General features: G+C 50.7%; 2 protein-coding genes across 3 annotated transcripts; both read left to right on the plus strand.

Moving 5' to 3' along the window:
• The first annotated feature begins 202 nt into the window (after window positions 1–202).
• On the plus strand, window positions 203–9,470 carry LOC124987972 (triggering receptor expressed on myeloid cells 1-like). 2 transcript variants are annotated; one of them, XM_047557083.1, is made up of 4 exons: window positions 203–305; window positions 3,239–3,583; window positions 4,684–4,861; window positions 7,544–9,470. In XM_047557083.1, the coding sequence occupies exons 1-4, from the start codon at window positions 266–268 to the stop codon at window positions 7,650–7,652; spliced, it is 672 nt and encodes a 223-aa protein (XP_047413039.1). In that variant the 5' UTR covers window positions 203–265; the 3' UTR covers window positions 7,653–9,470. The 2 variants fall into 2 exon arrangements, with proteins under 2 accessions (XP_047413039.1, XP_047413040.1); XM_047557084.1 differs by having other exon boundaries at window positions 7,547–9,470.
• A 1,960-nt stretch (window positions 9,471–11,430) lies between these two features.
• Window positions 11,431–18,165, plus strand: LOC124989523 (triggering receptor expressed on myeloid cells 3-like). Its single transcript, XM_047559355.1, has 4 exons — window positions 11,431–11,566; window positions 12,463–12,816; window positions 16,400–16,503; window positions 16,635–18,165. Exons 1-4 carry the CDS (start codon window positions 11,500–11,502, stop codon window positions 16,740–16,742), a joined length of 633 nt encoding a protein of 210 aa, XP_047415311.1. The 5' UTR covers window positions 11,431–11,499; the 3' UTR covers window positions 16,743–18,165.
• Window positions 18,166–18,590: the final 425 nt, after the last annotated feature.

Genomic DNA, 18,590 nt, shown 5'->3' on the forward strand with positions numbered 1-18,590 from the left:
GCTGAGAAGGTAATTGTCATTAGTCCTAGAGAAGAGGAAATTGAGGTTCAGAGAAGTTTAATTGACAATTGAGCCCTGGTCTCTGGATTCCTCATTGACGTCTGCAACCAGAATCAACAGTGATGGAACAAAGCATCTGACCCGGCACCTCCCAGGAATGGCCTCATGTCCTGTTGAGCAACTTTCCGGGGCCACTGTGTCAGGGTGGTGCCTTATAGCTGACGCAGGAGCCCACAGGGGCAGTTGGAGCTGGACTACTTGAAGGATGATGCTCTGGGGGTTGCTGTGGATGCTGTTTGTTTCAGGTAAGGCAACGGAGAGGTGCGAGCAGGTGAGACCTCTGCTTTGAACTCCAGGGGTCCTTCTCTTTTTGAAGCACCAGAGCACATGATCACCCAGGACAGAGCCATCCAGCAGTTAAATCAGGAGAACATACAGGTCTGAGCACAGACATCAAAGAAGGTTGGAATTAGGGAAGTGAGACGTCTGTCATTATTATTATTATTATTTTGTCTATGGCAGTACTGGGGATCGAACCCAAGTCCCTGTGTTAGGTAAATGTTCTTCCACTGAGGTCTGTCCCCAGTCTCTCTGTACATTTTGCGTTTTGGTGTCAGAGACAAGCAAACCATAGATGAAAATAATGATAGAGGAAATCTAACTGGGGTATGATCTAAAATAATTTTATCTGATTTTGAAGGGCATTTTTCTCTTTTTTAATTAATGTACTTTTTTTAATACAGAAAAATGAACTTATATGTCCCATCATGGTACTTTCAATGTGGACAATCTGTTAACTCAAAAGATCTATATTTAACAAATATTTCCCAGGGTCTCGTGTGCTAAAGACACAGGTGTGAACAGAAGAGGCCTGGAGCCTGTTCTTGAGGAGGTTAGGGTCCCCGCTCTGCTGTGCAGAGGGCTGGTCCATCCCCAGCCCTGCTTCTCTTATAATCTGCAGAGCATTTGGGGCTTTGCTGGCTCTTCCTCCTAATCACCCAGAATAAAAGAGGGAGAATGACTGCTTGAGTTAAAGTCAGTCTTGCCTTGGGAAGACACGGAAGCCCAGGGAGCAGCTGTCTCCTGGGACCCATCCAGCAGGGTCGAGGGCAGCTACCTGGCTGTACTTGCTTTGGATCTCCGAGCTGGGGCTGTCATCGAGGTGGACAGATGGGAGCTGGGTGCTGATGGGCCAGTGCGTTTGCTTTTGTTTTATTTATGTTTTCCTGAAGGACAACCAGGCGAAGCAAAGGGTTGAAGTTTGGGTATTTGTGAGAGAGCAAGACCTGAGTTATGAATTTCATTGTGCCCTACGGGGATAGGTTAGGGGTTAACCCCAAAGCTCCTTCCAGCTAGGGATCCATTCATACTTGGGTGGGGATGTGCCAATTCCAATCAGACAGTTGTGTTGGACAATGCAGCTGAGAGACTTAGAGCAGACTGTAGTGACTCTCTAGCTTTGAATCCTGACTCCACGCCTTATTGCCGTGGGACCTTGGGTAAGTCACTTAGCTTCTCTGTCCCTCAGTTTCCTTATTCATTAAATGGGAATGATAACAGTGGCGACCTTATAAATATGAAGCTTAAGTCTTTTAATGCACTTAGTGTATAGTGTTTGTTAGGTGGCACTTAATTTTTTCTTTTATTAGCTTATTGAAAGTGCTTCCTTTCTTGCAATGGATTACAGACTTTCTTCCTTTCTTGCAAATGTGTACAGAGCACACATTTCTCCCAGTCTCTTTTGCAAGAGGTGAGCAAGTTTGTGAGCCCTGTAACTCCCACATTTCCTGGGGAGCTAGCAAAGAATGGAAATCGATCCATAACATTAATTTAGTAAGTTAGGGCTTCCTTGGTGGCAACCGGAGGGTGGAGCCTGTGCTTCTTTCACAAAGTCCAGCATGGTGCCTGGCACACAGAAGGCTCTCAGCCATAGTTTGATAAACGAGGAGATAAATAAGACATCTCCCAGCCTCTGCTCACCCATCTTTTGTGGGGGGCATTCCTGACCAGGGTGTGTGGACATTGCACAGGAAACCCATTGGAAAGATTTCCTTAGAAAATGAATTGGCCTTCAATCTCTGCTTCATCTTCAGAACCCTCAGGAGTCCCTGAGGATGGTCCTCCCAGGGTCAGGCTGAGGTAGGCAGGACCTGCGGGAGCCTGGCCCAGCCTGCACGGGAAGGCAGGTGCTCCACTGGAGGGAGTACTCTTGGCGTTGTTCACTGGGCACTCCTGAGCGTCCACGGAGGGTGAAAGTGGGCGAGTGTGCAGTCAGGGTATTGAAACAGCAGGTCGGGGTGGCCCCACCGGCAGTTTGTCCCAGCAGTACTGTCCAGCTGTTCCCTGGTGTTCCACGGAGAAAGATATCTCCAGGTCTGAGTTGATACACTGTGGCCCCTCAGTAAACCTGTAGAGCCCCGAGTGTCCAGCTGAAGGCACAGACAGGATCCTCTGCACCTCCATAAGCAAGCCCCTCTTGGATTAGAGCAGAAAAATAATTCCTACTGTCCCTGTAACCCCAGGGCTCTCAAACTCAGTACTACTGACATTTTGGCCAGCATTGCTTTCCCATTCTTATTAGATGGCAGCAGCATCCACCCCTACCTCTGGTTATAACAACAAAAATGTCTCTGGACATCACTCAGTGTCCCTGGTGGGAGAGGGGAAGAAAGACTTGTCCTCAGTGGAGAAACGCTGCTGTGGCTTTTTGTCAAAAACAGGAAGCGGGATCTCTTGGCAGTCAGGTCTCCTGTCCAGCATGTCCTCAGAATAGCTTCCTCACTGTTTGGTCAAAGGTCTCTTGAACCTGTCTCTTTTCCCCAACTTAGCTGAAGTTCCCAGCTTCCTGCAGAATCACTCTCTGCTGGTATCATGTCTTCCCTCCACTCTTCACCCCATGCCCCTCTCTGTACCTCTGCCATGCCAGGCCACTCCTGATCTTTGTACAGTGGTACTTGTTCTGTCCCCAGTCAGGTAATTACTTTATCTCAAAAGGATCATTTATCGAATTAGATTGTGATGGACTCTACAGAGTGTGGTTCTTATCATAAAAAACAGAACCCAACACTTCGTGGTGGAGAGATTTGTGTTTGCGTGTGGCTTAGAGAGAGATGCATCTTCTCCAGGGGCCTTGAGGTCCTCATCTGAAAACTGGATGGTTAGACAAGAAGAGCTGGTTCCTCTCCTTTTCTTTCCCAACTCTTCCTCACAGAGCCTAACTCTATTTTCCTGCTTACAGGACTCCAAGCTGCAGAGGAAAAATGTGTCCTAGCAGAGGGGGAGACCCTGACTGTGAACTGTCCCGTCAACCAGAAGTATAAATACAGCAAGAAGGCTTGGCAGAGGCTGAGGGACGGGGAGCAGCCCCAGACGCTGGTTGTCACAGAGAGTTCTCAGGGGACACTCAGTCAAATCCAGGTGGGGAGGTACATTCTCAGAGATGACCCTCAGGAGTCCATGCTTCAGGTCCGAATGATAAACCTTCAAGTGGAGGACTCAGGACTGTATCGGTGTGTGATCTACTATCCTCCTCCCAAGGAGCCCATCCTCCTGTTCCATCCTGTCCCCCTGGTGGTGACCACAGGTGAGTGACCTGGGAGTGGGTGGGAAGAGGCAGACCAGGCAGGGATGGATGTGCCGGTGTCACCAGCGGAGCCATAGCTCAGGATTCCTACTGGCCAACTTTCTCCCAGAAACTCCTTGTGTGCCCTGTGAGGTCCTCGACAGACATTTGGCACATAGCAAGTGGGGGCTTCTAGGCATGGGATTCCCCTTGGTTGCAGAGCCTAATCTAGGGTGCTATGTGGGAAGTGGGGTGCTATGAAAGGTGAGCAATAGATTTGGGATAATTTAATACCCTTCCTCAGGTCTCCACTTAGAAGGCATGTCCTTGGGAAGCCTCCTGTGATCCTTTCTCCTTCTTCCAAGAAACCATGTGATGCTTTCAAAACAGTGCACCACAGGCCTCCCAGGGAGCATCAGCTGCCTGGGGATCTCATTTCAAATGCAGGTCCTGACTGGTAAGCCCAAGGCGGCTCCCCCAAGAGCCTGTCTCCAGGCTCTCTCTGTGTCCTTCTTGTGCACAGTATTATCTCACTGGGTGGTAGGGACTGGTTTACTTATCTGTCTCCCCTATTAATCTCCAAACTCCTTGAGAAAGGGCCTGTGCCTTGTTGGGCTCTCTGTCCCCAGCAATAATATTAGATGAACTAAGAAAGAAAGAGGAAAGGTAGACAGGTTGAAGTTTCTAGTACTAGGGGAATTCTAAGCCTAAGACATGGTACATATGCAGTTGATTTATACAAGATAACTTTTAAAGTAAAATGTACTTCTAAAAGGCAGAGTGAATGGTATAAGACAGAGTAATAAGGAAATTATTCTTGGAAAAAAGAAAGGGCATATGGATAAGAATAGCAGGCTAGTATGTTTCCAATAACACAAATACCCTGAGAGTTCCTTTCTGCACCTCCCTTCCTTGTTCCTTTCTTCCCTTACTTCCTCCATTTCTCTCTTCCTCTTTCCTGTCTCCAACCCAGGCTGACCTCACAGTATATTTTTGCTTTTGGTAGAGGAAAATCTTGCTTCTTGAAAGGCCATGTTCATTTCCCTCCTCAGCTCCATCTCCCCGCCACCTATTCCATCCATCCATCCATCCATCCATCCATCCAATATGCTTTCTTACAGATACCTCTGACAAGAATCCTACCACGAAATTGACTCAGATTCTCACCCTTCCTACCACGAACATCCCAAGTATACCCTATACCAGCTCTAGGACTGTGACCCCATTCCTACCCACGCCAACTGCTGTCATCTCTCCAAACACCACAGTCAACCTCACAAAGGTGACAGATACCATCAGGTATGATTTGCATGCCTCTGGACTCCTGGTTTAGACACCAAGTGCTATGTTCCCCAGTCTATGTGCTTAGAGGATGTGGTGGAACAGAGATGGGGGTGGGGTGGAGTGGGGTGGGGCAAGAGTTGGAAATTCCCAGGGAGGAAGGCGGTGGTGGTAGAGTGAGGAGGAGGCTCTGAACAAGGCCGCCATTTTCCTCAGCTCCCTCCCCTCATGCCTTGTACAACAAAGTGGGGAGGAAAGGAAAAATCCCAGTGGATCCAGCCAACCCTGGGGTGTAATAGCGCAATTGAAAAAGCACTGTGAGTGAGGGACCCTGGTTTCTGTGTCAGCCAAACTAACTGTGTGACTTTGGGCAGGTCAGGACCCTCTCTGGCTTTAGTTTCCTGTTGATGCAGTAGGGATGCTGGAAAACCAGAGCTGGAAGGGATTATCTAGCTCCTTAGCCCTCAGCAGCAGCTATGGGTTATGATTGTCTGAAGCATTTCTTTTTCTTGTTTTGTTTGATTTTAACACTGGTGCAAGTACTCTACCATAGACCAATGGAATGAAAATTTCTGGAGGTGGGTCCAGTTTTAGTATATTTAAATTAGATTTTCAGGAGATTACTAAAGTGTAGGTGTGTTAGTTAGCTTTCTGTGACTATAATGAATACCTGAGGTAATAAACTTATAAAGAGGAAAGGTTCATTTTGGTCCAAAGCTTTGGAAGTATCAGTCCATGGTTGGTTGGCCTCATGACTTTTGGGCCTGTGTTGATGCCATACATCATGGTGGCAGTGCCTGGCAAAGCCTTATAATCAGGACATGGTAAAAAAGGAAGAGAAAGGGGTTGGGGGTCAGGTCCCACTGTCCCTTTTAAGGGAATATCCTTAATGACCTAAAGACCTCCTACCAGATCCCACCTCTTAGTTTTCATGACCTCCCGATAGTGCCAATCTGGGGACCAAGCCTTTAATACATGGGCCTTTGAGGAACACCTCAGAGCCAAATGATAGCATCAGACAAAGGGCCACTAAGTTGGCAGGCACACCTCTCTTTACAGTTGTTAAATGATGATTTATTCTAGAATGTGTATATCATTAAATATTGAATTAACAGAGAAAGAAATGTTCTTCCATATTCCCGTTAACAACATGTCTTCCCCCGGCCTCAGCTGGTCTTTCATATTTTAACATAGTACTAATTCTAATTACACACACGCCATCAGTGTCCCTGCTGAAATCATCCTTCAACATTGCTACGTTGTCTTCTTCTAATCAGAGATTCAATGAACACATACTTTTCTGTCAGTTGAAAAAAGTCATCAAGTACATAATCATTTGCCAGATCTTAGTCATGGGTGTCGTTGTCAAAACAATCAATCAGTCAAACAAAATTTCCATAAGGGAATTTGAACACGTACATCATTCTGTAGACACGTCTCATGGATAAATGGTCTTCCAAACGATTGGACCACAGTTTGCAGGTGATCCATATGCACAAATGAACCAGCGTCACTGCAGGTTTTCCAACGTGAGTTTAGTGTCGTAACAATATTCCTGCTGGGCCTGGGGCTGTGGCTCAGAGTGTGTGCTAGGCATGCATCAGGCCCTGGGTTTAATTCTCGGCATCAAGGAAAAGAATATTCCTGGTAACCATTTTCACTTCTTTATTAATGTGAACTCCTGCTTGTGGGGGAGGGTAGAGGCAGTGACTTTTTTTTTTTTTATAATGTTGGAACTAAATTTATTTCCTCTTTACATACTATTATGATTTTTCCTTTGACGCAATATGCACTATGTAACATATTTCCTCACTGCTTCAATTTCTACATGGGTTTATTAAAAGGATTATCCATAGTTTGGAACTGGTTGGCTTACAGGTTGTAGGTCCAGCTACTCATTCTCCATTCTCATAACATGGGAGCGGGCAGGGACTTATTTAATTTCCTCCTTATGTTATTTTACTCGCACCAGCCTGAGTGCCTGGTACACAGTCAGTGCTCATTTAAGTTTTGTGGACTAAATAAAATAATCTAGTGGGAATTGATGCTTTTCTTTCTTCACTACTCTTACTTTCCAATAGGTAGAGAGTACATACCTTTGCCCACATTCCGACAAGAGGCTGTGTGTGCCTCTTTTTACCTGTTGACTCTGTTAACTAATATTAACTCTTCTGCTGGTCAGAGGCCTATCAGGACAGCAGTAGCCACTCCAGCTGTTTGAGAAAGAAGGACTGTAACACAGGGAGTTGTCAGCCCCCGTGATGGAAGAGTGGAGGCCCCAACCTGGGGAGGGTGAGGCACTCGAGGGGGGCCACGGCCTCCCTGTCTCGGCCTTACTCCCTGAGGGAAAGGTTGTGGGAAAATGTATTCTTACAGTGTTTTAGGAAGTGATCCCTGGCAGGGTCACTGAGGCCCCTGACAGGGTTGCAGAGGGGAAGGAAACGGAGGGGGGTCTCACAGGCCAGTTTCGCAGGAGCAGCTTTGATCTTTCGAGGTAGGTCTGGGTTACACCGAGTAGTCCCTACCAGGTGGAAACCCCAAGTATTTATATTCCTGCATTCAGAGTCACTGGGTAGGGGTGACTCTCAGCAATACTGGGGGCCTGTGAATTCCCAGGCACCTCAGGGCGTCTGGCCCATGTGCAGCCTCTGAAAGACCTGAGATGATGGTCCAACGAGGCAGCGCTCCCTCTCTCTCCAGCAGGCTCCTTGTGTTCAGCATTGTCATTCCTGTGGCCTGCGGAATCTTCATTAAGAGCCTGATCTTCACTGTCCTGTTTGCTGTCACTCAGAGGTCATTTGGACGCTAGACCCACGAACCCACGACAGTGACCCTGACCTCTGTCCATGTCCACCTGGCAGTTGTTGGAAGCCAAATGGAGAGGGTCTGAATTGAATCTGTGCTCACGGGAGATTTCCAGGGCCCAGGATTCCCTGATACCTGGCCCTGTCCACATTGATCACCCTCAGAAGAGAAGGAACGGCTCCCAGCAGGACCCCGCTCTTCACTCCACCTGCAACTTGGTGTGAAGTAAAGACAGCCCAGTGCTTTCCACCATCACTCTCTTGTGGGGTTGTGAGGTTGAGCAGGCACGGCCGGTATTGCTGCCCCTGTCCTTACCCTGGACCATACTATTTCAACCATGGACAGAACTTAGAAGCATCCTCCTTCCCCAGCCACTGGAGTGAGCCTCCCTCTCTTGAGAATCAGACGCCTGGGTTTTCTCTTTTCATCTGTCACTCTCCCAACATTTCTACCCATAGAACAAGAAGAGAAGAGGCCATGGTGGGAATTAATGAGAAACCAAGTTGTGCTGACCGTTGTATCCTGGGAAAACACTAGGAGACAAGATGGGATGCGCAGGGTGATGGGTAGATAGCACCTGCCTTGCGGTGTGTGCTTTGTCTCTGGATCCTGAAACTAACCCATGAAGGCAGAGGTGTACGTGACCAAGGTGAGGTCACATGAGTAGTAAGTCACCATTTCCTGGCAGGAAGGAAGATTGAAGAACTCTTGCTGAGGGGATCGGAAGTCACATGAAGAGCCAGGAGTTCTGCCTCTCTTCCTTGAATCACATGAGGGGCAAACATGGCAGGGTGACAAGATCCCACCAGTGGGGCTCTGGAGGCTGTCCCTTGTGTGCCCCTTAGCTCTCACTCACCATCCTCCTCCACTTGGTCTGCACCCAACTCCCCTGACGGCTCCCATGCTGTCTCTGGGACTCTCCCACTGTCCCCCATGAAATAGGTATGCAGGTCACCTGTGCCTTGAGACCTCCACCCACGTTAAACCAGGACTTCTCTGTGTCCTACCTCTGGGTTCTACAGCAGAAGGGACCCCAATGGTGGGGAAAGGAGATGGGTCCTTCCATTCCAATTCAGCAATGATCAAGGTCAGTTTCATCCTAGAGCCCCCAAAAACAAACACACCTTGCCACACAACATCTGTCTCATGATAGGAAACACATTCCTGCAATCAGCGAGACTTTCCCCCTCCTCTGCAAACAAACAAACAAACCTGGTTCTGAGGTACATGCTTCCATCCCACAAGGACTCCCTCCTAATGATTATGGCTCTACCTGAACCCACCCAGGGACGGCACTGACCTCAGAGATGATTTCTGATCCCCTAATTTTGAGTTCATTAGAAGGGGTGTGAGTGGAATTCATCTCATGCTGGAGCTCCTCGAGTCTTCAGAGAAGGACTTATCCAGAAGTCGACCGTCTCAGCTTTCCCTGTCTTGAACTGAGCAGCTCAGATGCAGCGGCTGAATGGCGCACAGTGTTTACATCCTGAGGTGGCTGGCCCGGCACCTGCATTTTAGCAGTTCCAATGTTCTTTAAGTTTATGAAGATGACAAAAAAGGCCAGGGGCAGGGGAGACACTGTAATTGGAGGCTACCCAGAAGAGGCAGGACACACTGGATCAGTGTTTCCCAAACAGTACCTCTTAGAACACTGCATTGCCTTCTCCTGAAGCCTAAGACACTCGCTCAGCTTCCGGGGCTCCTGCGAGTCTATCAGATCACAGCTTACAGTTATCTTGGTGCTGCTCAAGTTTGTTTCAAAGAAATCATAATGCTCTCTGTTAAACACCGTGACACATTCATATATTTATCCAGAACTGCATGGCTTGGTGTGCTCGTGTGATTCATTGAATTATAAACTAAGTGATATTTAAGTCCAATAAATTACATTTGCCTGAAAAATTTTGTGCACTCCATTGGAAGACAAATGGTCATGCTGGACACTCTCCCGTGCGCACCTGCAGGTCTCCTCTCTGTCCTCTTCTTCCCTGCTTGTGCCCAGGAACCTGCCCATGTGGGCAAGTCAGCAGGTTTCCTCAGGCACCAGCTTCTGTCTGGGCTTAGCCAAAGGACAGCAGGAGAGGACAGCAGAGCACGGGAAGAGACTGAGGTCAGGGGGTGGCATGCGTGGTTGCATTCCACTCTGAAGGTTCCCTCGAGCCCCTCGCCAGATGGCCACTAACTCCAAGTTCAGGTGACCGTTCCATCCTCTTGCCTGCAGATCTGTAGGTGGACAGCTCGCCGTGGTCACTAGACTCAGGGTACTGCAGCATCCCACGCTGGCTTCCCCAAGTTCCCTTATCTTTTTTAAACACTCCCTAGTTACTCAGGCTCACAGAGCCTCCTGTTTCTTGGCTGACAAAACGACACCATGTCTGGGTTTGAATACCAGCTCTGTATTCTTGAGGTCAGTGTGTCTGATCTTGAGGGACTCACTTAATTTTCTGGGTCTCAATATGCTTCATAGCCTCAAAGGGCACAATGTCACCTAACCAATACTAGTGAAGGTTCTCAAAGCCAACAACAGCATTCACCTTGGGCGGTGCTGATAGCAGAGGGACCGTAGAGGGAGCCTGGGAGCTCACAGGGTCAATAAGGAGGCTGGAGAACCAGGGTTAGAAAACAGGCAGATATCAAGAGGGGAGGAAGAGCCGAGGCCACAGCCGAGATTCCAGCAGGTCTGGCAATGTTGTCCTGGACACAGGAAGTCACCAACCACTTGCTGTATGCTATCCCTGGACTCTGCTTAAATGCCTCTGTGTAAGTCATCTCCACTGGCCCTGCATCTTGGATCAATCCCATCCTTGGGATCCAGAGTCCTGGGTGGAATCAGGCCTTTTGCTGAGCTGAGGTCAGGACCTGTGTCCATGTCACAGCTAACTGGGAGAAGGGTGAGGAATATTTGCCTTCCTACCCAACAGAAGGGGAAGTGGAACTCCATGTTTTAGGAAAACTTACGTACACATCGGGCCACATTCACCTCTCCATAAAGTGTTGGGTGCCAGAGAGTCAAAAGATGACAGGTGTCCATTATACAGTCTCACAGCACTGACCAGAGCAAGTGAGATGACTGGAGTAAAGCCTAGGTATGCCCAGGACTTCACTGGGTCATTCTCCTATCATAACTGTGGTCTCCATGTCTAGTCCTGACTGGGCTGCTCAGGGAAGTCCCTGTCCTACACAGGCAGAGCAGAGGCAGGCCTCCAGGTCCCTCTGACTGCAAACAGGGCTTTTGCAGGCATGGTCTATTTGGGCCGCTTGCCTCAGAATCACCTAGGCTGCTTGCTACGATGCAGATTCCTGAGTCTCTCTGCAGGCCTGCCATCCCAGAGTCCCTGGCGTGAGTATAGGTACTGATAGACTTCTGGAGTGATTCCGCCACCTGCCCATACCTGAGAACCCTGGTGTCGAATAAGATTGACGGAGGTGGTGTCATCTAAAGCTCAACCCCGGCCTTGGAGGGTGAGCACAGTGTGGATGCACAGCGTCATTTCAGTTGGGGACTTCGGTGTGAGGAGTGGCAGACTGTAGTGGGTGGTGGCCAGTGATGACGGGTTTTGGTGACCAGAGGCACAGGGTGGAGGAGAGGGGGAACCTCAGATGGGTGGGGCTGGACCTGCTGTGGTGGAGAACCGGGAGCCGCTGAGTGTTTCCCAACAGGACTGTGACATAGCAGAGGCAGGAAGGACCTTCTGCTTTTTCCTGGGCTGCTCCCTTGTTACATCTCCCTCAGGGTTTCTCAATCTAAAGAAACAGCAGCACCTCTGGGGGACAACCATAAACCAACCCCTCATAGGGCAGCGTCCTCCAGCAACAGGAGAGGCTACAGCAGACTCAGGAAGGAGGACGGGATGCAGGGGGCAGGCCAGCGGGGGTGGCCACAGTTGGGGCAGCTGCTGCTGCTGCTCTGTGTCTCAGGTAAGGAGAGGCGGGTGAGGGGTGGGGGGAGGGGCACAGGACCAGGGGTGGAGACCATCGGGAGAAACGCAGCGGCTAAGGAACTTTCTCTGGATTCTTTAGGATGGACTGGAATGAGATCAGGGCTTGTGCTAGAGACAGGCCAGGGAAAAGGGGGGGACAGATGCAGACCACGCTGGTCACCCCGGCCCAGCAGGGACCGCACCATAAGACAGGCTGGAGGTTCCTCTCCGGCATCTTCAGGTTGAGGAAGTGATGTGGAGCCAGTCAAGCAATCTCCCGGCACCATGCTGATATCCCGGGAGATGCCCAGAAATGGAAAGCAAATCTCCCTTTGAAGGATCTGGAGGAGGCATGCAGAAGGAAAATGTAAACGGCACAGGGTAGTAGCAAGAGGGAGGCAAAACTGAAATGGAAACCTCTCCAGCAAGGCACTGAGAAGGAAGGTGGGAAAGAGGGTGAGGGCTCTGGAATCAGAGCTGCGTTTGAATCCCATCTCTACCACTTTCCGACCTCAAGAAGTCCTCCTAACCTCCCTGAGCCTCGGTTTCTTCTTCATGCGTAAATAGCATCTAGATACAGGTACTCATTTTGCAGATGGCCCATATATCAGAAAGTTGTCCTAAGAATCAGATGAATAACAGATCAACGGGAAGCTCTTGGCTCAGTGTTTAGGACATAGTAAGTGCTTCATAAAACCTGTGGATGGTGATGACGGTATAACCAGGTTTGGGGTGATGCATGGTATCGAGGGCCAAGATGGGAAAGAGATGAGTTCCAGCTGGGACTGTTCCGGTGAGCTCCCCTCTGGATCGACGGAATGGAGACAGGTGGAGAGGAGGGGGAGGAGGACTCAGCTTGGGGACACCAGTGAGGTGCTGGACTCCTCCTTCTAGGGCTCCAAGCTGAAGGTGAAAGGGAGGAGCGGAAGTGCCTTCTGGAGGGCGGGAGCCTGACTGTGACCTGTCCTTACAACATCAACAAGTACGCCACCAGCCTGAAGGCCTGGCAGCGGGTGAGGGACCAGGGCCGCCTGGAGAATCTGGTGCTCACGGAGACCAGAAATGGAGACCTCAACCGGGCCCAGGCTGGAAGGTTCCTGCTGGAGGATTATCCCACGGAGGCTGTCATCAGAGTCACCATGACCCGGCTCCGGAGGGAGGACGTGGGGCTGTACCAGTGCGTGATCCACCTCTCATCCCAGAACCCCATTGTCCTGCACCAACGGATTCGGCTGGTAGAGTGTGACGGTGAGCAGCAGGTGGACCTGGGACGGGGAGGGGGCAGGGAGGGGTCTCCTCTGGTACAGCAAATGGGCTGGGACCCATTTGCCACGAGGGCCTGCTGTGGAGAGAGTAATGGGGGAAACCCCAGACCCCAAGTCAGAACACCGGGGCCTTCCATTCTCTTGCTTTGTGAATCTGGGCCTCAGTTTTCTCACCTGTAAAATAAGGAAGTTGGACTGGGTGAACTAAAAAACCATTTAACTCCATGGGAAACCGGAAACTGAGCACTTACTAGTGCCAAGCTGGTAACTTGTTAATCTCCCCACTGTGAAGCTGTTGTCTCTCAGTGCAAGGGAAGACTCCAGAGGTTAACTCACCCGGTGCTTTTGCAGAGGGGTGGAGCAGCGGGGATCCCACAGGGCCCACGCGACTTGCTTGTCCCTGGAGAACCTGTGAAATGGGCTCCATTTGACAGTAAAGATGCTGTCCCCTTTCTCAATGAACTTACACAGTAGGAGAGAACACAGTGAGGGCCTTTCACCAACCTTTGGTTTCTTCTTGTTGGCGGGGACACTCCTTTGTTAAAAAGCCTGTCAGCCCACGTGGGGACACAGCACTGGAAGGTGGTGCTCAGTGCCTTTGCCTCCACCTTCTCAGTAGACCTCCTTTGGCGCTGTGATTTGGGCGGCCTCCACCACCATGGGGTCTTGCTCTTCTGCAGACCTGAATAGACGACTCTCAGGACAGGACGGGGTTCCAGTCGCAGTCCATAGGATCTGTAAATAGCGTTAGCTAGCAAGGAGACGGCGCTGCAGGCTGGACTGCAGGAACAGAGTCAAACCAATCCTCAGTGCTTGGAAGTCTGCCCTGCCCAGTAACTAACAATGGGTTCCTGTAGGTAAGCAGCTCCGTTGCCCTCGACTCAGGAACATTTTATTAACTTGGCCTGAGTCCTTCACAATTGTCGAAGAGCTGAACTGCAGTCCTTACCAGGCAAGTGCAACCGCTGCAGATTGCATGGTGACAGAAGATTCTGAATTCCTCTTTGCCTTGAATATACCTACCGACCTTGGGCAAGTCCCTCACTCTTTCTGGGCCTCAGTAAACTCCTCTTGGTGGGGCTTTTTCACTGTACTACTCAGTGGTTCCAATGTTTTGGGTTCCTCTGCATTTACTGAGGTCAGAGACACCAAGGCCCTACATTTCATGCTTGGCAAAGACCTCTGCTCTGTGTACCAGTGAGCGGTTTGCAGTACTTTTAACTCAAGTTTGTTTTTGTTTTTCAGACTGTTTTTCAGTCAAACCCGGGGCTCAGTGCATGCTGGTCAAGCGACTTGCCACTGAGCTATATCCCCAACCCTTTTTATTTATTTTGAGACAGGTCTTATTTGAGACAGCCTTGTCTCAAATTTGCAATCCTCCTACCTCAACCTCCTGAGTTGCTGGGATTACAGCAGTGCGCCATCTTGCCTGGCTAACTCAAACCTTAATAAAGACAGGAGTCTTTAGGATCTGTAAATAGAATTAGCTAGCAAGAGGATGGTGCTAGCAAGGAGAAGCCGTGGAGAATGACAGAGCCCACGTGAGCACCTAAGAACTATATCAAGCTTAGCACAGGATAAACTGAAACATAATTATTTTCCTGGAGCCATAAGTAACACGAAGTGATGTTTCGATAGCAGCTTCCCATTCCTTCTCTCCAATAATTGAGGAAACATTAGGCTAATATGGTGATGGAAATACCTAGAGGAATTTCAGGAGAAACAAAGACAGAATCCTCCACAAGGGATACCTGTAGTAATTACTGAAGTTCTTTGGGGAGTGTGAGCGAGTCAGGACTGTTTTTCTCAGCTAGGTTAGTAAATAGTTGGACTATGGAGATGCCTTCTTTACTTCTTCTGCAGCTTTTGGGGTGGGGGAGGACACGGCAGTGACTGGCATGGAAAGAGACCTATATAACGTGAGGCTGTTTGGAGGTGGTGGATGTTGTCCCACCAACCCCACTTAGGAAGTGAATCCTGGCATGGGAGTTTGAGGGGAGAGAAAGGCGGCTGCAGAGGGCGTGAGGAGGGAGCTCCCTACTGCGTGGACAAGCTGCATCACCAACTGGAAGCGAGTGCAGGAGGAGGTTCTGGGCGTGGGGCGTGGGCAGGCTGGCCGGGATGGGCTGAGTGGAGGAGGACACAGAGCTGAAAAACTGGGCCAGGCTCCCTGGGTGAGGCTCTGATGGCTGAGACCAGCCTGGTGTCACAGACATACACAGGCACAGGGTTGGGAGGCCTGGGTCCGGTCCTGGGGCTGGCTCGGTTACTGTCCGCTATGTGACTGTGGCCACCCCTGTCCACCCCACTGCTTTGGAGGGTGGACTGGATGGTGTTGAACACTACTACCTTTGACCTTCTGGGACTCTGTAAACCTTTCCCCCCAACCAAACTGTAGGTCCGTGGAACAGTGGCTCAGCCCGTGCAGGAAGAAAAGCTGTTCCAAACCCCTTGGAGGCCCCTCCCAGCTCAGGTCAAGTGGGCCAGGCTGGATGGACAGCTCAGGGTGTGCTGCCCCATCTTCGTCAAGCATTACCAGTAAGGACCAGGTCTCAGTCAAGACCCTGAAGAGCTTAGATCTCTTCCAGAGCATGGTCCACACCAGACAGAACCAACCCCAAAAGACAGTCCAGGTTTGATGTAAGTTGTGTGTGGCAACGGAAGTGGGGCAGTGGCACACCTGAGCTTAGCTGGAGCCCCAGGCTTGCACCCCACTTGTGGACTCATGAGAGTCAGGTTGAACCACCCAAAGGACTGTCTCCTGCTCCAGACAGGCCAGGGGGTCCTGAACACAACAGGAAGAATGACCTTCATTTAAATTTCTATCCTAAGGCCCCACCGAAGCCCTGGGTGCTAGTATATCAAGGTGGCCAAGGTCCATCCAGCAACCCCAGAGGGAGGAGGGAGCTAGGGGGAGCTAGGATCCAAGAGCCTTCTGTGACCTGGTGGCAGGTGCTGCACCGGGAAGCATGGCCTCCTGGCTGTGCAATCTGAGCAATCGGGCCACAGATGTCCTCTGTAGAGCAGATCCAAGCACTGGATGAGCAGAGACACCCAGAGCCTGGGGTCAGGGTGGAGCCAGAGGTGGGCAACAGAAACCTCAAGGGGGCAGAGGAGTTAGAAAGTGCAGAAGGGGCGGTGAAGAAGCGGGAGCAGGTGGTGGAGATGCACAGGGTGTGTCCTCTCCAAAGAGGAGGACCCAGTGGAGTGGAGCAGATGGGTGGAGTCCAGCAGGACCACACCTTCAGGTCACGGGAGCCTTGGATGTCAGGTGGTCATGCCGGACACAGCTGGGAGCAGAAGGGCCTCTCCGGCTCCTTGGTGGAAGGGGAGGGTCAGCACAGAGCAACCAGCTGCTGTGTGCAGGGGGCATGGGGTGGGGAGGGGCGGGTGGCAGGAGACCTGGGAGCCTCCTCTGGGGAGGGTGGAGGCCTCATCCGCGCAGGCTGTGAAAGGCTGCTTGGCAGCCAGGAGGCAGGAAGCAGGGGCCTCCGTGCAGCAGACACCCAACCTTCTGGGTCGGGAGGGTCAGGTGGAGGGAGTCGATGCTTGCCTTTGACTTGCAGGCCAGAGGGTGGCTGTTCCAGTTATTTTGACCTGCGGATTCCTCTTGAACAAGGGCTTGGTGTTCTCAGTCCTGTTTGTCCTCCTCCGGAAGCCCTGGCCTCGGGTAAGTGGGGGCCGAGTCCAGACTTAAGGTGAAAATGAAGGAGGGGCCAGAGACACCTGCTCCAGGTGCTGGCTTAGAGGGACCGTCTGGGGAGCTCCTCTACCCTGACTTCCCCTCATTTCTCTTCTTAGGAGGTGTTTGGTCAGGGGGCAGGGTCAGCCCCTGGGACAGCGCCAGGCCTGGATGCTGGAAATGGTGCGAAGAGGGCTGAGCGGGCCCCCCAGGAGGGGAGGAACTGAGCAGCCCCCTTTCCTCAAGCTGGGCTGGCTTGAATGGTCGTTTCCAACTGCCGTCCATCTCTCTTGCTCCTCAAGTATTCTCAGCACAAGGGACCCCAGGGAAACCTCCCCTCTGGGAGCTGCCCGTTCGCCTTCCTAGTGACAGCACACTCCACACACAGTTCAAGGGAAAACACAAGGCTTTCCGAAGCCCCGCCGGGAGCTCTCTGCCCATCGCCAGTCCCACCCAGAGGTGGGACACAAGGGTGGAGAGCTGTGTGGAGGAAGCAATTAGCAGAGACATCAGCAGGAACCACGGGACAGCAAAGGAGCTGGGCCTTGAGTAGAGCAGCTGGGACTCACAAAGAATTTCCCTAAGGACCTTGTGTCCCTCCTGTGCTGCTGTCCAGAAACCCTGCTAGGGACTTCCTGGCCCTTGAGTACAGCCTATGCCAAGACCCATCACTCTGCTGGTAATTTTTTTTTTTAAATAAACTTAATTTCAGAGCAGTTCTGGGTTCACAGCAAAATTGAGGAGAAACTGCAGAGTTCCCCTATGCTCCCACCCTGTCCCCCACAACTTTCCCCACTCTCAAGGACTCCTCAGAGGACTACGGTTGTTGCGGCTGATGGACCTACATGGACTGCCAAGGCCCACGGTCCTTATGCGGGTTCTCTCTTGGCGCCGTGCATTCAGTGGGTCTTGAGGAATGTGTAATGACATGTATCCACCATTATATGGAAAAGCTTTCCTGCCCCCCAAATTCTCCACCTATTCATCCTTCCCTTCTGGTCATTTCTAAGTGGAAAAAAGTTTATTTTGAAAGTAGCTTCAGTTCAGTAATTAGCAGAGGGAAGGAGGGATCCATTTAAAAGTGAAGCCTCTTTCCCAAACCGCTGGATCTGAGCCCTCAAGGGACAGAGGGGACAGACTGGCTTTCTTTCTCTGCCCTGCCATCTCCATGCCTCCAGGCTGGAGCAGTGGAGGGAAGAGGAAGGAGAGGGCAGGTCCTCCGATGTCGGTGGGGTTCCTTCACAGGGGGCTGCTGTGCAAATCCTTCACCTGCAGTTTCCTGCAGATTCCTTCCGGCTGGTTGCTCCTGCTCCTCCTTTGGCCCCCAAGTCCTTTATGATCCACTGCTGCCTCCTCCTACTGACATCTGCACCTCTGGGCAGCCTCTTCGAACAGGATCAACAGTAACAACCTGAGCCCATTGCCCCACAGATGTGTAGTGCAACACCCCATCCACAGGGAACACTCACCCGCTACGCTCACCCAACAAACTCGCGGCGCCCTGGTGGTTCCCAGTACAGCCACCATCAGACTAGCCGATCACCTGCAGCCTCTGCCTGTCAGTTTCCAAGCTTGAGTCACACACAGTGGCTGCCTTTTCCAAACTGCAGGGGACACTGGACAAGCTCTCCAAGCTCTGACTTTGAAGTCTGTCTCCCTGGCTTGAGGTAAGGGATGCATCCACTCCCCTGTCCTCTAGGATCACAACAGACTAACAACTGGTTAGAGCACACACACACACACACACACACACAAAAAAAAAAAAAAAAAAAAAAAAAAAAAAAAATAGAAAGAAAAGAGAAGGTTTTCTCCGTCCCTGCCTGTACTGCACACTGGTCCCCCATCCCCTACCATTCTAGAACATGGCATCTATTTTCTTAGGACTTGCATGAGTCAAGGCTCACTTGAAGGCAACAAAATCCAATCTACCTATTTTAAGTAGAAGGGGATTTTTATTTATTTATTTTGGTACTGGGATTGTATCCAGGGGTGCTTTACCATTGAGTTACATACATCCCCAGACCTTTTCTTTATTTATTTTTTTTATTTTGAGAAAGGTTCTTGCTAATTTGCTG

Source organism: Sciurus carolinensis, chromosome 7 (genome assembly GCF_902686445.1).
Source record: "Sciurus carolinensis chromosome 7, mSciCar1.2, whole genome shotgun sequence".
Classification (NCBI taxonomy): domain Eukaryota; kingdom Metazoa; phylum Chordata; class Mammalia; order Rodentia; family Sciuridae; genus Sciurus; species Sciurus carolinensis.

Bases quoted from the DNA above. Each gene is read 5' to 3' on its own strand.
- LOC124987972 (XM_047557083.1), top strand. From the start codon at position 266: ATGATGCTCTGGGGGTTGCTGTGGATGCTGTTTGTTTCAG. The intron at 306-3,238 runs GTAAGGCAACGG...TCCTGCTTACAG, and splicing joins GTGGATGCTGTTTGTTTCAG to GACTCCAAGCTGCAGAGGAA. The intron at 3,584-4,683 runs GTGAGTGACCTG...GCTTTCTTACAG, and splicing joins CCCCCTGGTGGTGACCACAG to ATACCTCTGACAAGAATCCT.
- LOC124989523 (XM_047559355.1), top strand. From the start codon at position 11,500: ATGCAGGGGGCAGGCCAGCGGGGGTGGCCACAGTTGGGGCAGCTGCTG. The intron at 11,567-12,462 runs GTAAGGAGAGGC...TCCTCCTTCTAG, and splicing joins GCTGCTGCTCTGTGTCTCAG to GGCTCCAAGCTGAAGGTGAA. The intron at 16,504-16,634 runs GTAAGTGGGGGC...TTCTCTTCTTAG, and splicing joins TCCGGAAGCCCTGGCCTCGG to GAGGTGTTTGGTCAGGGGGC.